This window comes from Stenella coeruleoalba, assembly GCF_951394435.1.
Source record: "Stenella coeruleoalba genome assembly, chromosome: 15".
NCBI lineage: Eukaryota > Metazoa > Chordata > Mammalia > Artiodactyla > Delphinidae > Stenella > Stenella coeruleoalba.
This window is the reverse complement of record NC_137161.1, coordinates 26431648-26449269: the sequence shown is the minus strand read 5'-3', so window position 1 is coordinate 26449269 and position 17622 is coordinate 26431648. Positions and strand designations below refer to the sequence as shown.

The window sequence follows — 17622 nt, the reverse complement described above, 5'->3', positions numbered from 1 at the left end:
GCTCCTCTGGCTAATGGTGGAGACTGAACAATAGGAGGGAAAGAAAGGCTGCAGGGCGCCCAGTGAAGAGGCTGGTGCAGTCCAGTTGTCCAGGAGAGTAGCGACAAAGCTATGGTCTGGGGCGGGGTGCTGGGGAGCAGAGGTCAGTCTTCCCAGCTGCACAACAAGGGGTTTGATGAGATGGTCCCTTAGGGCCTTTCCAGCTCTGGCATTTTGTATTTGCTTGAATTACCTCAGCACACACCAGCTAGGTGCAGCCAAGCCCCTGTTTTTCTTTCCTCACAATCTCTTGGAGGCTGAGTCTGGACAGAGCCCAGCGATCTGAAGCTCAGAGTGGAGACTCCTGCCCACCCCCACTTCTGTCCCCACTTCCCAGGGACAGATGGGTGGGCAGCAGGAGACAGCTGTGCCTTGACGCCTGCAGGGCCCCGGGGGAAGGATTTATCTGAGCGTTCATAACCTCTCTCTGCCTTGCAGGTCTCGAGTTAAAAGCCCCAAATACCACAGCCCCAAGGGGCAAGGGTTGGAGGGTGCCAGGAAAGGGGCAAGACAAGACACTTTTCTGCTTCTGTCTCCAGCTGCCCACAGTGGGGCAGAGACCTGGGCTGCTGAGAACTCCAGCCTGGAAGCAGAAGGCCGTTAGAGCCGAGGCTGAAACCTGGTGGCCCTCAGGCCACATCTGACCCACTGACCTATTTATTTGGCCTGAAAAGTATTTGAGAGAAAATGGAGCCAAGGTTTAAAAATCAAGAGATTTTACAATAAAATCTGGATTTCTGGCTTCTCTTGAGTAATTGGAAAATCTGACCATACTGACTGCCTATTCCCATATGACAACACTCAGCAGTAGCTGAGTAGCAGCTGTCCCCATTATTATTTCAATTTATTAATAGGTAAATACATTCACATGATTCAAAAAATTATAAATAGGCATATTATAAAGTCTCCCTCCCAACCTGTTTCCCTTCTGCCCAGTGCTCCCCAGTAATCTCATTTCCTTATGTAGACTTCCAAAGTTTCTTTATGCATATGCAAACAAATACAAATATAGATTATTAGTCCCACTTTTCACCTGTTCTGTCCCTTGCTTTTCCATACGGCTGCCTCTCTGTATTAGGAGACAGAGTGCTTCGTCACCTCCTTTACTGCCACATGCCATTCCGTTGTCAGGAAGTCCATGATTTATTTAGCCTGTCCCCTACTGATGGGCATGTGGGTCGTTCCCAATTTTTCTTGTTATAAACAATGCAGTGTCAATTATCTTGTGCACAGTTTGCACAGGACTAAAGGAATTAGTCCTGTGTATTAGAAACTGGTCCAAGCAGAGGGAAACTGGTCCTGTGTATTAGAAACTGGTCCAAGCAGAAGGTGTGGTAGGCATGGATTAAGCTCTTAGCTACTTGAGGAAATGTGATGAAGGCTGTTTCCAAGAGTGATTCCCAACAAAGCCCAGAGGCCATGTCCTTGGGCACTAAGGAAAAGCTCCCAGATTTGCTTCTGCCACTTGCTAGATATACTTCTCTCTGGACCTCAGTGTCCCTGTGTGTAAAATGAAAGAAGAGCTCAGGGAACTAGATGAGATCTCAAAGGACCTACCCACTTCTGACCAGCTGTGGTTCACCTTCTGCCTCCACATCAGCCAGACCCAGCCTCATCTTAGCCCTTGAATGAGCCTGGCTCAGTCCCACTGCAGAGCCTTTGCCCAAGTTATTCTGCCCCCGGCCCCAGTGGAACACCACCCCTGTACTTCCTCTTTGGTCTTAGTCTGAATCCCTGATCTCTGATCTCAGAACACACTGGTCCAAACTTGCTCAGGGCAGAGTCCCCTCTACAGCACCAGTGACAAGTGGGTCCCTCCCACCTGACCCACTCAGGCACCCCATCAGTTCCTTCCTCAGTGTCACTCCTCCAGTTGCCTGAACTAGAGTTCTCGAATGCCAACTCTGCTACTTCCTAACTAATGGTCTCGGGTAAATGACAGCACCTCCCTGAGTCCCAGTTTCCTCACCCCCCCCCCCAAAAAAAGGCTAGTTTGAGGATAACATGTGGTAATATCAGTAAATTTCTTAGCACAGCTCCTGACACACAGAAGGGCTTCATAGTTACGCAAGTCGCTGCCCTTTTCCGAATAAGTTACTTTGTTTATAAAATGAGGAGAATAGCAGAACCTATTTCATAGGGCTGATCACTTGTTCATTCATTCATTCATTCATTCATTCAGTGATTTTTATAGACTATCTATTGAGTGCCAGGCACAGCACTGGGCACTCGGCGATTTGTCAGTGAAGAAAATGGATGAATTGTCCCGACTCTCATGGAGCTCCCAGACAATTCAAAACAGGCAAACATAAAAGATAAATTGCCAGTGTATTGATGTCAAGAAGGAAAAGACTAAAGTGTCATGGAAGCTCATAATAGGGGAGGGTCAGGGAGGTTTCTCTGAGGGATAGGGAGCAGGGCACGGCTGGGTAGGAGATCCAAGAGGGCTTCCTGAGGGAGGCATCACCCCAGCTAATGATTAGCATTAATTTTCACCACAGCCCTAGGAGGAAGGCACTGGTTATCCCCCAAGCCCACCATTTTACTTTCTTTTCTGAAGCTAAGAGAAATTGAGTGACTTGCCTAAGGTCATAGAGCCAGGAAGGAATGAGTAGGTTTTGAACCCAGGTTTCCTGGCTCTAGAGTCTCGTACATAAAAGTGTGACTTCTACTGCCTGTTTGAACAGGCTGATCCTGGGATGTGGAGAGGCATGGGAGGTAGAGGGGCTGCCTCCATTGGGTGGGGCCCGGGAGGTGAGAACCTAACTCTGTCAGGCCCTATCCATACACATGCAGAACTGGCCCAGGGCCATAAGGGGATCTGAGGTCAGATCTTCCCTCTGCTCAGGGCTCCATGCACTACATGAGTCTCCTTGCCTGGAGTTGTAGAGGAGAAAGAAAGGAAGAGACACTTCTCCTGCTTAATCACATTGGGATTCGGACTCCCCTCCTGCCCAACCCACAAAAACTCCCACCAGTCTACACATGCCTGTGGATAAAGACTGTCAGCTTTGTATCCAGCTTGGAAAACTCCCTTAATCCCTAACTCTTCGTCCTCCATTTTCAGCCTTGGACAACAGCTGGCACTCCAACTCCTGAGCATTGCTGGGACCAAAACAGTCCCTGGACATGAAAGGGATGTTGGGCTGAAGGACTGCAAATGGCTGCTCCTTCCTGATCCAGGGCAGCTGTCTCCCTTCATCTTCCCTTCCTTGCCACTCTGAAGCAGGGTGGTCCTCAAACCTCCCTTCCTCCCCTCTGCTCTCCTCCCTTTCTCACCTAATTCCCATCCTCCCTTTGGAAGGTAGAAAAGCTTATTCTGGAACCAGGTGATGGGTTTGAATTTGACTCTAGCACTTTGTGATTCCAAACACATAAATAAACTTCTCCGAGACTCAGTTTCTTCATCTGTAAAATGGGAGGGAAACATAAACTACCTCACAAATTGTAAGGATAAAGAGTTAGTAAATGTACAGTGCTTAGAATGATTCTGAGCAAAGAGAAACTGCTACATGAGTGCTTGTATCATAAGTGCCCTGGTGCATCCAATCTGAGCAAAGCAGGGTGAAGTGGGTGGTGAACTAGGGATATCCAGGGCATATGAGGGACCCTACCCCTCTCATGGATTACTGTTAGCACTCGCTCTCTCTCTGGTCTCTCCATCTCCACACTGCTTCCCTGTAAGCACTTCTCTCCTCTGGCTGCAGGGTCTTTTTTCCAAATCCTGATTTGATCACATTACTTCCCTGATCAAATTCTGAGTGTTTCCCCATTGCTTCTGGCTCTTTAGGATCGCATCCCTTGGAACTCTCCAGCCCCAACTTTCCTAGCTTTCCACCTCCTTGGATCTGTGATCCAGACTTCCTTGAAAACATGCCCTCTAGTCTCAGGCCTCCAGGCCTTTACACTTGCTCTTTCCTCCACTTGGTGTTTCCTCTCATCCCTTTCCCTCTGATGTTGACCCCTTCCCAGCCTCTGTTCGACTAGGGCTGTGGCCAGATGAAGGCCCCTCCCTGAGGGAGGGGAAGGGGAGAGTGGGAAGAGACAGCAACTCTCAGAGCTGCAGTTTACTCAGCCTAAATGAGAAAAAGACAATAAGAAAAGAGACCTCCCAAGATGAAAGAAAGGGATGGAACAATATGTGAACACTTTGGAAACTAGGAAGTGGGGTGTTAGCATGGAGTGATGGTCTACTGGGGTGCCTGCCTAAGAAGCCCCTTACTTTCAAGTCCCTGGTCCCCTACTCTCCTCAGACCCAGACCACTGAAGGTAAACAGAGGAGAGAAATGGAAGAGAGGATGGAGACAGGGATGGTGAAGAAAAGAGGAAAGAAGGAAGTGGAGTGAGGTGGGGGGCTTGGAGGCAGAAAGCATGTGGCTGGAGCCCCACGCCTCTGAGGAAGGAAGAGGAGGGTGACCTGGGATGCTCTCCCCTCCCCTCCCCCTCTCCATTCCCTGGAGGGCTGCCCGCATCCGGTCACAGCCCAGGCGGGGTGGGGGAAGGGCGGGGGCGGGGGCGGGGGCGGCGCCGAGGGGAATGAATAATTGAAGTGTAGGGGAGGAGAAAGAAGAAGAGGAGGAAGAGGAGGAGGCGGGAGCCGCCCGCACAGGGTCCTTCCCACTCCGCACCCCACCCCCCTCCGCCGCCCGGAAGTCGCTCCCCGCCTCCTGCTCCGCCAACATGGCCGCGAAGTCGGATGGAGCGGTGGCCGCGGCCGGCCCGGGGCCGGAGGGGGCGGCCGGAGGAGCTCGGGGCGGTGCGGGTGGGCGCGGAGAGGCGGCGGCGGCAGCCGGGGACCCCGGGGTAACCGGGGCGGGAGGCCCGGGGCCGCGCTACGAGCTGCGGGACTGCTGCTGGGTGCTGTGCGCGCTGCTCGTGTTCTTCTCCGACGGCGCCACGGACCTGTGGCTGGCGGCCTCCTACTACCTGCAGGGTCACCGCACCTACTTCGGCCTCACGTTGCTGTTTGTGATCCTGCCCTCGCTTGTCGTACAACTGCTCAGCTTCCGCTGGTTCGTCTACGACTACACGGAGACCGCTGGGGCCCCGGGACCCGCAATCAGCACCAAGGACAGCGGCACCGGCGGACCGGTCATCAGCACCAAGGACAGCGCCGTCACCTTCCGTACCAAAGAAGGCAGCCCCGATCTGGGCCCCCGACCTGAGCCCTCCTCGGCCAGCGCCTACCGCCGCCGCTGCCGCCGCCTCTGCGTCTGGCTACTGCAGACCCTCGTCCACCTCCTGCAGCTCGGCCAGGTCTGGAGGTAGGAGAAGCTCAGGTGGAGAGAACTGAGTTGGAGGAGTGGGAGGTGGTAAGGGGCTGCCTGCCGCCCCAGCCTTTCTCTGATCCTCCACGCCCGCTCCTGTCCTGACCCCCGCCCCGCCCCACCCTATTGCAGCTCTGATTCCTCCTCTGCCAGCTCCTCCCTGACCTCTGCCCTCTAACTCTGATCAACCTCTGTACCATCCTCTAGGATCTGGCTATTGAGGGAAGAGGGAATGGGGCAAGAAGAAAGAGAAAGAGATCCTCAGGGGTGTGTGAATGAGGAGGGCCCAGGGCCGATGGAGAAGAATGTGAAGGTTGGAACAGGGCCCCAGGGCTCCATCCAGCCCTGTCCCACTCCTCTCTGCCTGAGTGCTGAGCCTGAGCCTGGGCTTAGGAAAGATCTCAGAAGTCCCTCTCTGCTCTCAAAGATTCTCAGTTCGGAATTGCAGTCCATTCCCAACCTCCCAGGAGAAACAGAATTCGAGGCAGCTAAATGAATATCCCGCCAAACTTTTTGGACTTTTAGGAAAGGTTGTGGTGGACCTAGCTGAGAAGGTGTCTAGCTCCTCTGCCTCCTAGGACTTCCCCAGTGTCTCTGCAGCGCCCCCCCCCCCGCCCCCCGAAACAGAGCCATGGGGATATGGGATCTTGAATCTGAGATTAGATAGCCACTATCTGTCCTTTCATCTCAGGACAGTAAGACAAAACTGAAGCTTTGTACAAGCCGCCCAATTCTAGGCTTCTTCCTCTGCCAGGACTGAGGGTGGCTGCTGAGCTGAGTTAACTGGAGACGGGGAATTCTGAACCTAGGGTTCCCCTTGAGTCTGTATTGCTCTAGTAGCTTAGGCTCTACTGTGCACTGACAGAATGAACTTGTCTGCTATTTGATCTTACACAAACCTCTCCTCCCTCCAAGCCTCAGTTTCCTCACCTGTGAAGAGAGGGCGATTCCCTACTCTTCTCATCTCATTGATCTACATTTTCTTACCTCTTGGAATGGTCAGGTGAGAGAGGGTCTTTGTAAAGGCCCTGCAGACTGTAACATATTTTAGGAATGCAATAGATTATCATGATTATCACACCTGTGGGGAAAACATGGAAAAAGTCAAAGTCACTGTGGAGTAAAGGGTGATTATTGCTGTTGTTATATTTATTCTGCTACTTGTTAACACATTCTGCTTAACTCAGAAGATGCAGTTCTGAGCTGAGGGTTGGAAAGAGGACTCCCAGGGTTTGTCCCAGCTGCTCATTTGCTGTGTCACCCTTGTTGTGTTGCCAAATCTCTCTCTGACTTGCTTTCCCCATATGTGCCTTGCCTAGATGATGTATATATTCCATTTAGCTTACCCTGGGGGAAAAGGTGGGAGGAGCTCTATCCACACAAGGTGGTGTTATTATTATTAGCTTGACACAAAAAATATTCATGTCTACATCCAGGAACTAATCTGCATTTATCATTCTGTGCCCGAGTGGACAGATGGTGAAAGATATTTTTAGATTCTGAAATGGTAACTTCCTATTCTTGGTAACCAAAGCTTCATCCCCCTTTCCCTTCAGCCTAAAATGGGCCAGCTGCCCCTTGACTCACTGGCTACCTCAAAACCCCCTTCTCCCATTTTCAGAATCTACTTACAAGAAATGCATACTTCTTTCTTGAACATAAACTGAATTTCCCTCAAACAGAGCAAAAAATGACCATGGGGTGGAGGTGGGGGTCTCAGGGGAGTGGCTGCAGATGGCTGAGGGTCCATTGAACTCCATGGTTTCTTAGATAAAAGGGCTAGCGATTTCTACTCTACCCTATTCGTAAAATGAGGGGCTTGGGATGAGATGATTTTGCAGGGATGACAAATTAATGGCTCTTAGATTGAACTTGGCCTACAGAAGTGTTTTGTCTGGCTTGCATAGTATTTCAAAAATCCAAAATCCTAGCTCCTCTTGAAAAAAAAATGCATCTAGCAATATCAGGCCTGGAACAATTTAGACAGGGTATATGCGCTTCAGTTTGTCCGGTTCCATTCTCTTGGATCACATCTGGACTCTTTCACTTAGGCCTTAGGGGCATGAGAGCCCTAATTTACAGTTCTGTAACAATTGTTTCATTAAGCCTTCACTTTGTGCCAGACTACTGATTGCCTTTTTACCTGCTTCATCTCCTGTATCCCTCCTAATAATCCTGCAATGTGGTTGTATTATCATTCCTGCTTAACAGATGAGGGAATGGAGGCTCAGAAAAGGGACATCCTTGCCCAAGGTCACATGGCTAGGGAGTAAAAGCACTGGGACTCAAGACTCTCTGCCTTCAAAGCCCAAGTTCAATTTATCTCCCCTGCAATTCTGCCACTAAAGTGTCCTCCAAGCTCAAAGAATTATGAGTCTGAGATACCAAGATTCCAGGATGATAGAAAGTCAGGGCTTCTGCTGGACTGAGATAAGAATGGGAAAGGAGGGGGAGGGAGTTGAACTATGTGGATAAGGATGGGGAGACTGTGTATATTGTCAGGAAAGTGCTGGATTGGGGGTAGGGCGGGATCAGGAGACTTCATCCAGGTTTGTAACTAGCTGGCTAGGTGACTTTGGGCAAGGCTCTTCCCACCTCTGGGCCTCAGTTTCCCTGTATGTAAAATGAGAATAATAGATTTGACGGCCTTAAGAGCCTCCCCTTTTCTGGAAGTCTGACTCTGGGTCTATATCAGAGCTAAACCTCTGGGCCCCTGTCCCAAAAGCTTTGGATTCAAAAATGGCTGAGAGTCTGGCTAAATGGAGAGAGATCCAGACGAGAAGCCACCAGAGTTGGTATTCCTAGAAACTAAGCAATGTGGTAAGCAAACATGAGGTTCCCACAAAGAACAGGCTCACTGTCCAGCGGGACTTGGTGCAGATGTTCTGAGGGCTGGACCCCAGGGTAATGAGGAAGGAGATGTGTGTGTGAGACCTGCATGATCAAAGCTGAGGGACTGGCCATTCACTCACATGCTGATTCCACGCCCCCAAATCTGAATAAATTAATTTGAATCATAAAGATATCTTTCAACTCCTTATGCTTGCACAATGTTGAATCAAAACCTTGAATACTTTGAGGAGCTAGTAACACAGACTGTGTCAGTACATGGGTGTCAGACAAGGGGACAGTATGGGGCAAGCAGTGTCCTAGAGAAGCTGAAGCTACCGCCCAGCTCCAGCTGATGGTGCCACAAGAAATCATGGACCAGGTGTTGTCAAGTCTTGATTTCTCAAGAGAAATGGGAAATTGGGATTTTTTTTGGTGAATTCTGCCAGTATTCAACTACTAATTAAGGTTTTTAAAAATAGTGTCAACCACAGGAAACATATGGGGGCCCATCCTCTTTGTAACCTCTGGCCAGCTCCTTACAATTGATTTAGGTCCTTTCTTCTTCTGTTCCCAAACAAGCCTGCAAGATGCATGTTATTATTTTAATCACAAAATGGGGCTCTGAGGAGGGAGAGCAAGGGAAGGAATTCACAGACACTATGCACCCTCCATGTCCCAGCAGGCCCCACATGAGGTGCTCTAGGCATGTGATCTTGTTTTGCCCCAAAACCTTCCCTCTGGTGACAGTTGATATACCCATTTATCAGACAAGAAAGTGAGGCTTGGAAAAGTCAAGTAACTTGCCGAAGGTCACCCACTGAGCAAGTGGGGGAGAGGTGAGGTGTCAACCCACCTTTGCCTAATTCCCAAGCCCAGGCTCTATCCCTGATACCACCACACTGGCTGCATTAGAGGATCCCAGAGCGATGGCCCGGTACAGAGACAGATTGATCCCTGAGAGAACACACAGATCCTCTGGTCAGACATGACGCTGGCTGGGGGCTGGACACCAACCTGTGTTTTCATGCCTTCTGCCCAGCTCCCACCCCCATCCCTCTGAGCTGTTAAGCCACTCAGCGCTGCTAAGCCAATTAAAGTCCTAACCCTGTCCACTCCGACCCTGTGGGCAGGAGAGTAGTAAGCCATGAATTCTGCTTTCCCTAATCTTAAACTCACTGGGCCCCAGCTTTGCCCAGATAAGCATGGTTTGTTAAGCCAATTAGTGGAATTAATCTGCCGTGGGATTCCTCCCAGGCTGTCAGGATCCGGGGACCCCAAAATGGGAGGGAGGGGAAGGAAAGAGGCAAACTGGACTTTGAAGGCCCTCCCTCTACCACACTCTCTATGTCTAGGCCCCAGCACTGCTCCCTCTGCCTCCCCACAAGCCCTGCACTCCAGAGACGTTCAGAAATGAATTAGTGACCTACCTGGTATGAAAGTCAGTCTCTGGGGCTCCTCTCTGGGAAGCTCTGTTCTTTGCGTGATGGTTAAGAACATGAACTCTGGATTCAAATGTCCTCAGTTCAAATCCTGACCATACCACTTTATATGTGTGATCCTGACAGGTCACATAATCTCTCTGTGCCTGAGTCCCATCCTTTATAAACTAGAGACCATACGGTATCACCTCGTGGTTTGTGTCAAGGTTTCAAGAGATAATATACCAAGGTTTTAGCAAAGGGCTGGCCATCATTAAGTACTCAGAACCCCTGGCAATGGTTAGGACCATCAGCCTGGGCTTTGTTCCCTGTAGAAGGAGGTTTGTTCACTGAGCGGGTGGCCTGTGAGTGGGCAGGAGGGCAAGAGGGCCTTGAAGGACCCTGAAGCCATAGGGACACGGCAGCTGTGCATTTAATCTGTAGTCATTCATTCCACAAATATATGGAGCACCTGCTGTGTACCAGGCACTGCGCTAAGTGCTGGAAATACAGTGGTGAACAAGGCAGAGTCCCGGCCCTCTTGGAGCTCAAGAGTCTAGTGGGGGGCTTCCCTGGTGGCGCAGTGGTTGGGAGTCCGCCTGCCGATGCAGGGGACACGGGTTCGTGCCCCGGTCCAGGAAGATCCCACATGCCGCGGAGCGGCTGGGCCCGTGAGCCATGGCCGCTGAGCCTGTGCGTCCGGAGCCTGTGCTCCGTCACGGGAGAGGCCACAACAGTGAGAGGCCCGCGTACCGCAAAAAAAAAAAAAAAAAAAAAAAAAAAAAAAGTCTAGTGGGAGAAACCAATAAACAAACAAATTAAAATATATATTACGTAATATAAAATATAAATATAATACATAATATAAAATATAATGGGTTAGATAGTGGTAAGAACTATGGAAAAAGTGAAAAGGAGGAGGGTGTGGCCCTTCAAGATAAGGTGGTCAGGGCAGCCTCTGTGAGGGGTGGGCATGTGGGCAGAGGGCTGAACAGGGTGCGGGCAAGCTGTGTGGATGTCTTGGGAAGGGCGTTCCGGGCACAGGGAAGGAGCAGAGCAGGGAGAAGCCCCTGTGGCAAAGCAGAGAGCTGGGGGGAGATTGTAGGAGACGATGGTGGACAGGGTGGCTGGGGGTGGATGACGCAGGGCCCCAAAGGCCGGGGGGGAGGATTGGGGCTTTCACTCTGCATGAAGTGGGGAGCCCAAGAAGATTTGAGCAGAGTAGGAACAGGGTCTAGACTTATGCTCTACAATGCGCACCCTGGCTGCTGGATGAAAAATGGACTGGAGGGAAGCCAGGGTAAGCCTGGAGACCCACAAAGAGATCCACCCTCGATGATCCAGGTGAGAGAAGATGGAGGCTGGACCAGGGCAGTAGCAGAGGGGGCGGGGGTCTGTTTTAGGCATAGCAGGCAGGGTATCTTTCCTTCAATTGGTCAATTTCCCCATTGGGGCCAGACAGTTAATGGTTAAGAACTCGTACTCTGGAATCAGCCTTATCCCGTGTCTGCCACTTTCTGTGATTTGGGGCAAATGGCATAACGTGTCTGTGCCTTAATTTTCTCATCTGCACATTGGACGTTCTTACTGACAGTATGTATCGCGCGTGGCTTGGAGTAAATTAAAGAAGGTATGTGCGGTGTTTAGCACGGTGCCTGGAACACAGGAAGTGCTCAATTCTCAGTAGCCATTACTAGTTGTACAGTAATAATACAGGTATATAAGTAATACATAAAACTGGTCAGGAGTTGGATTCCATAGTGGTTTTCAAACTGTGTTTCACCTCTTACCATCATTTCAACCTGAGTATCTCAAAGTTTCTCTTTCTTGATATCATGGTCACGTGCCTAAGATTTTGTTTTGACAGTCCTACAGCTGAAACATGTTTACAACCCCCTGAACTCGGTGACTATCCACAAGGTCCCTCCCTGCTCTGACCTTGCAGGCTTGTTCCAGTCTAGCCTCACCACCCACCTCCTGGGAGACCCCTCTCTAGGACGCTCTCCACCCGGCCGCCCTCCTCTCCCTGCCCAGCTGGCAGCAACAGGCCATTAGAGCAGCTCCTAACAGACACAGCGGCGGCAGTTGGGCCCAGCGTCCCCTGTTTGATCTATAAAGACCACACAGGAGAAACCCTGGGGGAGGAGGGAGGGCTGCCAGGAAATGGCTTTGAACCCCTGGCAGCTGGGGCGAAGGTCCCCAGGGAGAGGAAGGAAGATGGGTTGGGATCTTCTCTGGCCTCTCCATTCACCACTCTGCCTTTGTTAGGGCCTCGGAATTCCTCCTCTGGGAAATCCTATCAGCCTCCGGTCTCCCCCCAGCCCACTCCTCCCCATATCCTGTCTCCACCTGCGGCCAGAATGGTAGTTCTAAAGCTCAGAGCTGACCCTGCCACTCTGTAGCCAGAGGGCCAGCCCTGGCTCCCCTCTGCCCCTTGAGCGAGTCTTAATGCTATAGCCTGGTGTCAAGCCCCAACCTCCCACCCTTTCATCTCCTCACTGCTCTACACTCCCCCCCAAATAAGTCACATGCTCCTTTTTTTCATGCCTCTAAGCAGCTGCCTGCAGTCCTTCCTTCAGCAACACCCCGCCCCATCCTCCTCCCAGTGAAACTCTGTACATCCCTCAAGACCAAGCTCATATGCCACCCCTTCTGAGATGCTTGCCCTGAACAAACTCAACATGTGCCACGCTCTGCCCCTCAGACCCCACCTCCCATTTCCTCAGTCAGGCTAGTTGTTGCCATTTTCGTCTAAAATGAAAACTGCTTGGTTGTTTTGTCTGTTTAAAAAGGAGCTGTATGCTCTTGTTGAAACCTCAGGCAGCGCAGGAAAGGTGCAAAGGAGACTCCTCTCCACTTATTATCTCTGGGGGTGCAGAAGTGGGGTTAGGGGAGATTTTCCCTTACTAATTAGATATTTCTTGTATCACTTGATGATTTTACTCTGATTTTTAATTAACCAAGAAATACATTTTACCTGCATACATTTTAAAAACATGTATACCTGCTTTCAAAGAGTCAGATACTACTAAAAATTATAGTCACCATTTATAGAGACATAGATTAGGTCATTCCTCTTCAATCCTGTCAGGTAGGGAGTGTAATAATGAATAATAATAAGGACTGTGGAGCCCAAACTCTGACTCTGCCACTTAGGCGCTATGTGGCTTTGGGCAAGTCACTTAACCTCTCTGGGCCTCAGTTTCCTCATCTGTGAAATGGGATAACACCCCTATACAAATGGCCATTATGAAGGCTTATTGAATTAATATATGGAACATGCTTTGCACAGTATTCAACACATCATAAGTCCTCAAGTAGTTAGCTAGCATTATTGGCCCGTGTTTCAGATGTGGAAATTGACACACAGAGAGGTAACAGCCTCCTAATACATAAGTAGCAAAGCCAGTGTCTGAAGCCATGCAGTCAGGCTCCCAAGCCCACATGTGTAACTACCAAGAGATACTACCTTTTGCTAGTTAAGTGTATTCTTACAAAACAAACAATCATGTATTGCTTTGGGAAGAGGGAAAAAGTCAGAAAAGTATTTTTTAAATTTTATTTTAATATAAAGTACCCACTGTTGACATTCTGGGTTCTTCCTCTCCGACCTTCCCGCCATGCACAATTACTCATTCCTCCTCAGCCCCACAGTCCTGATCAGATTCTGTTGTGATCCTTGCCCACCTGGCTGGTTTTCCTACCAGATTAAAAGGGCCTGGGGAGTTGAGGCCTTGTTCGTCCTTCTTTCTGTCCCCCACCATGACTGGCTCCGAGCTGACACTCTGTTGCTATTGGTGACCTTGTACCCAGCGAGCTTTGGTGAGGTCCATAGTAGGGTCTTAGAACACAAATTCTGTTGAAGCAGGGTTTGCATCTGTGGCTGATGTGGGGGGGCGCTAAGGCAGTGTGGGAGCCCCTTGCTGTGTGGACACAGCACTGAGGTCTGCTTAGGCCTTCATCCGCAGCCTTCCAAACTGTCAATGAACAAATGCAGGCTAAGGGCAATACATATGTATTTGTACAAGATGTAGTAGAAGCAACCCCGGGGCTGAGTTCCCAGGAGGATGCACGTGTGTCTGACAGGAGATGAAGTTCCTCGTATGCAGTAAGTGCTCAATAAACGTTCATGTGAACTGAATAGAATCTTTAAAATCAGAACCTTTTTTCCTCCACTGTTAGTAACGTAACTTTATTTAAATTTTTTATTTTATATTGGAGTATAGTTGATTAACAATGTTGTATTAGTTTCAGGTGTACAGCAAAGTGATTCAGTTATACATATACATGTATCTATTCTTTTTCAAATTCTTTTCCCATTTAGGTTATTACAGAATATTGAGCAGAGTTCCCGGTGCTATACAGTAGGTCCTTGTTGGTTATCTATTTTAAATATAGCAGTGTGTACCTGTCAAACCCAAACTCCCAATCTATCCCTGTTCCCACCCTTGCCCCCTGGTAACCATAAGTCTGTTCTCTAAGTCTGTGAGTCTGTTTCTGAAATCAGAATCTTGAGAAAGACATTTCTCTGCCTGGGATTCAGTTATCCCATCTGTAAAGTCCAGGTGGGGGCTTGGGAATCCTGGATGAGTTTTCCCAGGACTTGGACAAGACAGCAGAGTAGCTGAGAGCTTGGGGCACTGGTACAGCCCATGGCGCCATGGCTTCCTCACTGTGTGGCCTTGGGCAAGTTGCTCCACCAGCTGGACCTCTAGTCGCATTGTGAAATGGGGTGATAGTATTCACCCCTTAAGTTTCTTGTAAAGATGTCTTGAGATAATGTAAATGAATAGGGTCTTCACATATTATATGCTCAGAAAATATTTACTACCAGTTATTATTGGCCCAAGTAGTAGCCCATCCTACTTGCTTCATAATAAGTAGGGGGTGGGAGAAGGGCATCAAGGGTCCTAACGCTCACTACCCCTCACCCACAGATCCCCCCTTCAAGGAAGGAGACTTATTCTGTGACTCCAGAGACAGTGTGAGGATAGGTGACAACCCAAAGTTAAAGGGAGGCAGAAGCTGTGCGATAAGAAGAAAGATCTCCCTGGGTTGCCCCGAGGGTGTGAACTCCACATCACCAGACATGCGTGCAGACAAAAGTGACTGACTTTGGCAGGGAAGCGGTGGCAGAGCCTCCTGCCTTCAGTTTGGAGGATAAACCAGTCATCTCTAAAGCCCCTCACAGTTTTAAGAGTCTGTGGATCTAACTTGGGTGCTTTGTGATGCTTACCTGCTGGACCACAGGTTGCAGATCAGTGGCCCAAGGGCAAATCCAGCCTGAGGATGTGTTCGATTGTCCCATACAGTATTTTTTCCCCTACTATTTAATGAAACTTTTTATTATGGAAAGATTTTAAATATATAAAAGCAGAGGGAACAGGATAATGATTGCTCTGTGTACCACCATCCTGCTCCAGGAATGATCATCTCCTGGCCAGCCTTGTTTTACTTAGGCCAGCACCATCCGAAAGAACTTTCTGCAGTGATGGAAATATATATGTATATAGGAAACGCACTGTCCTATACAGTAGCTACTAGCCACACATGACTATTGACCATTGGAAATGTATAACTGAGCAACTGAATTTTAAATTTCATTTAATTTTAACTAATTTAAATTTAAAGAACCATATGTGGCTAGTGTAGGACACGTAGGTGTTGGAGAGTATAGGTCTGGACCCCACCCCATTTCTTGCCCTTCCATGTTATTTTGAAGCAAGTCTCAGATGTCATATCATTGCACCCATAAATATTTCAGTACATCTCTAAAAAGATAGACTTTTTAAAAATGTAACTGAAGTATGTAATACTGTTATCAAACCTAAAAAAGGAATAATAATTTCTTTTAAATTCATATGGTATTTTTAAAATTAGTTGCCAACATTTCCAAATTGAAGTTTTTGGGTTTTATTTTGTTTTTTGCATAAATATCCTAATTTCCAGCTCTTCTTCCTTTTTTTTTTTTTTTTTTTTTTTTTGCGGTACACGGGCCTCTCACTGTTGTGGCCTCTCCCGCTGCGGAGCACAGGCTCCGGACCCGCAGGCTCAGTGGCCACAGCTCACGGGCCCAGCCGTTCCGCAGCACGTGGGATCTTCCCGGACCGGGGCACGAACCGTGTCCCCTGCATCGGCAGGCGGACTCTCAACCACTGCGCCACCAGGGAAGCCCTCCAGCTCTTCTTGAAAAATTGAAATTCCAGCCATACTGGGCTCACATTCTCCCATGGCAGCAATCAGCTGGAGCTGAGGGACAGCTACCTTTCTAGACACCCTTCTTTCATTCCCCAGAGTCCCTCATAATATCAGCTCGGCTCCTCTACCATCTAGGATCTCATAGATCAGAGACAAAGAGAAGTGGTGCTTTCTCCCTGCCTCGATCTTCAAGTACCTTCAGATACCACCAGGAGACCAGGATCTAACTCCTTCTCCCTCACAGGCTCATGCCACCCCAATGTCACACAGGGAAATCAGGAAAAGAGGAAAGGGGGGATCAAAGAGGCTTGGGCTAGAGTATGGAGTCCTGGCTTTGAGTCTCTGCTCTGCACCCATTTCACAGATGCGGCAAGTGAAGCCCAGAGAGGGAAGGCGATCTGGCTGCACTCATACAGTGAAGAACATAAGAGGCAGGAACCTGGTCCCAAATGCTTTGCTGGAGAGGAGCTGCCTGCTTCCCTGTTGGGCAAAGAGAGGCACACTGTCTGGGAGCTGACTGCAGTGGGCGGGTTGGGAGAGGGTCTCAGCTTTACAGCCAGAGCCTAAAATTAGTGGCAGGGAGATGTTTGGCCTTAGCCCAGCAAAAAAAAAGTGCTGTGACTCTGGAGGGGGCTGCTGAGGAGGAAGGAGACAGCCCAGCTCCCAGCACCATATGAAATGGGAGCCAAACGTGTAAAATCGCATCCTTTACTGACATTTATGACTCATTAGGCTGCCAATTCCAGGAAGGTCCCATTTTGCATCCTTGCAGGAGTGCTCAGCATTGAGGAGTGGATAGATGGGGAGGGGGCCTCAAGGCTGTTCCCCCCAGGAGCTTCCTTGACCACATTTCAGGTGAGGAATCTGTATAATTGGAGGCCCAGTGTTTTGCAGGGAACTCACAGACTGCATCTAGGTCCTCAGCTTGATCCATGCCTGTGGTGAAATGAAGGAGTCCACCATTCCTAAGCTGAGATGCAATTCCAATGCTTCTGGCTACTGATCTTGGGCATGTCACTTCTCCAAATGCCTGCTAAATGTCTCTGGGGTCCATCCCTTCTGTCTGGGCCCTCCTCACCTCTCACCTCTCACCTGGTCTCCCAACCTCCACCCTTGCCTCCGTCCAATCTGTTCCTTACAGCCAGGGTACTCCCTCTAAAATGCAGAAGTGCTATCCAACACAGTCTTCACTCTTCAGATAAAGACCAAATGCTTCACCATGGTCCCCCTCATCCCTTGCTTTCTCACCTCCTTTTCTGGAGCTATAGCCATTCTGACCACTTACTGTTCCCGCCTAACTCAGGACCTGTGCCCATGTTGTTCCTCTACCGGAAACTCCCTTCCCTCCCTTCACCTGGTTAACTCCTGTGCCTGCTTCAGATCATGCCTCAGTAGCCACCTCCTTCAGAAAGCCTTCCCTGACTGCCACGCCCTTCCCAAGCTGGGCGCTTCTCCCATAGAATTGCCTTCCTCAGCACTGGAGCACAGAAGCCTGTTGGAACATGTCTGCAGCCCACAGAATGTCTGTCGTTTCAAGTCTACAGGACGATTTCATTAATGTCCAGGTTCCCCGCTAGACAGTGCCAGATGGACTGGGTCTGTCTTGCTCACCATCGTGTCCACCAGCATTTTAGCACAGCTCCTGGCACACAGTAGGTACTCAAAAATGCTGGGTGGGGCTTCCCTGGTGACGCAGTGGTTGAGAGTCCGCCTGCCCATGCAGGGGACGCGGGTTCGTGCCCTGGTCCGGGAAGATCCCACATGCCGCGGAGTGGCTGGGCCCGTGAGCCATGGCCGCTGAGCCTGTGCATCCGGAGCCTGTGCTCCACAACGGGAGAGGCCACAACAGTGAGAGGCCCGCGTACCGC

The 17622-nt window shown here is 49.7% G+C and overlaps 1 protein-coding gene across 1 annotated transcript in view; it reads left to right on the top strand.

The window, feature by feature from the left end:
- The first annotated feature begins 4639 nt into the window (after positions 1–4639).
- The window catches only part of XKR7 (XK related 7), a 23899-nt gene continuing 10916 nt past the window's right edge, over positions 4640–17622 (top strand). The window contains exon 1 of the mRNA XM_079943762.1: positions 4640–5303. Within this exon, the coding sequence (XP_079799888.1) occupies positions 4720–5303 (584 nt within the window). The 5' untranslated portion in view covers positions 4640–4719. The remainder of the gene's footprint in view (positions 5304–17622) is intronic.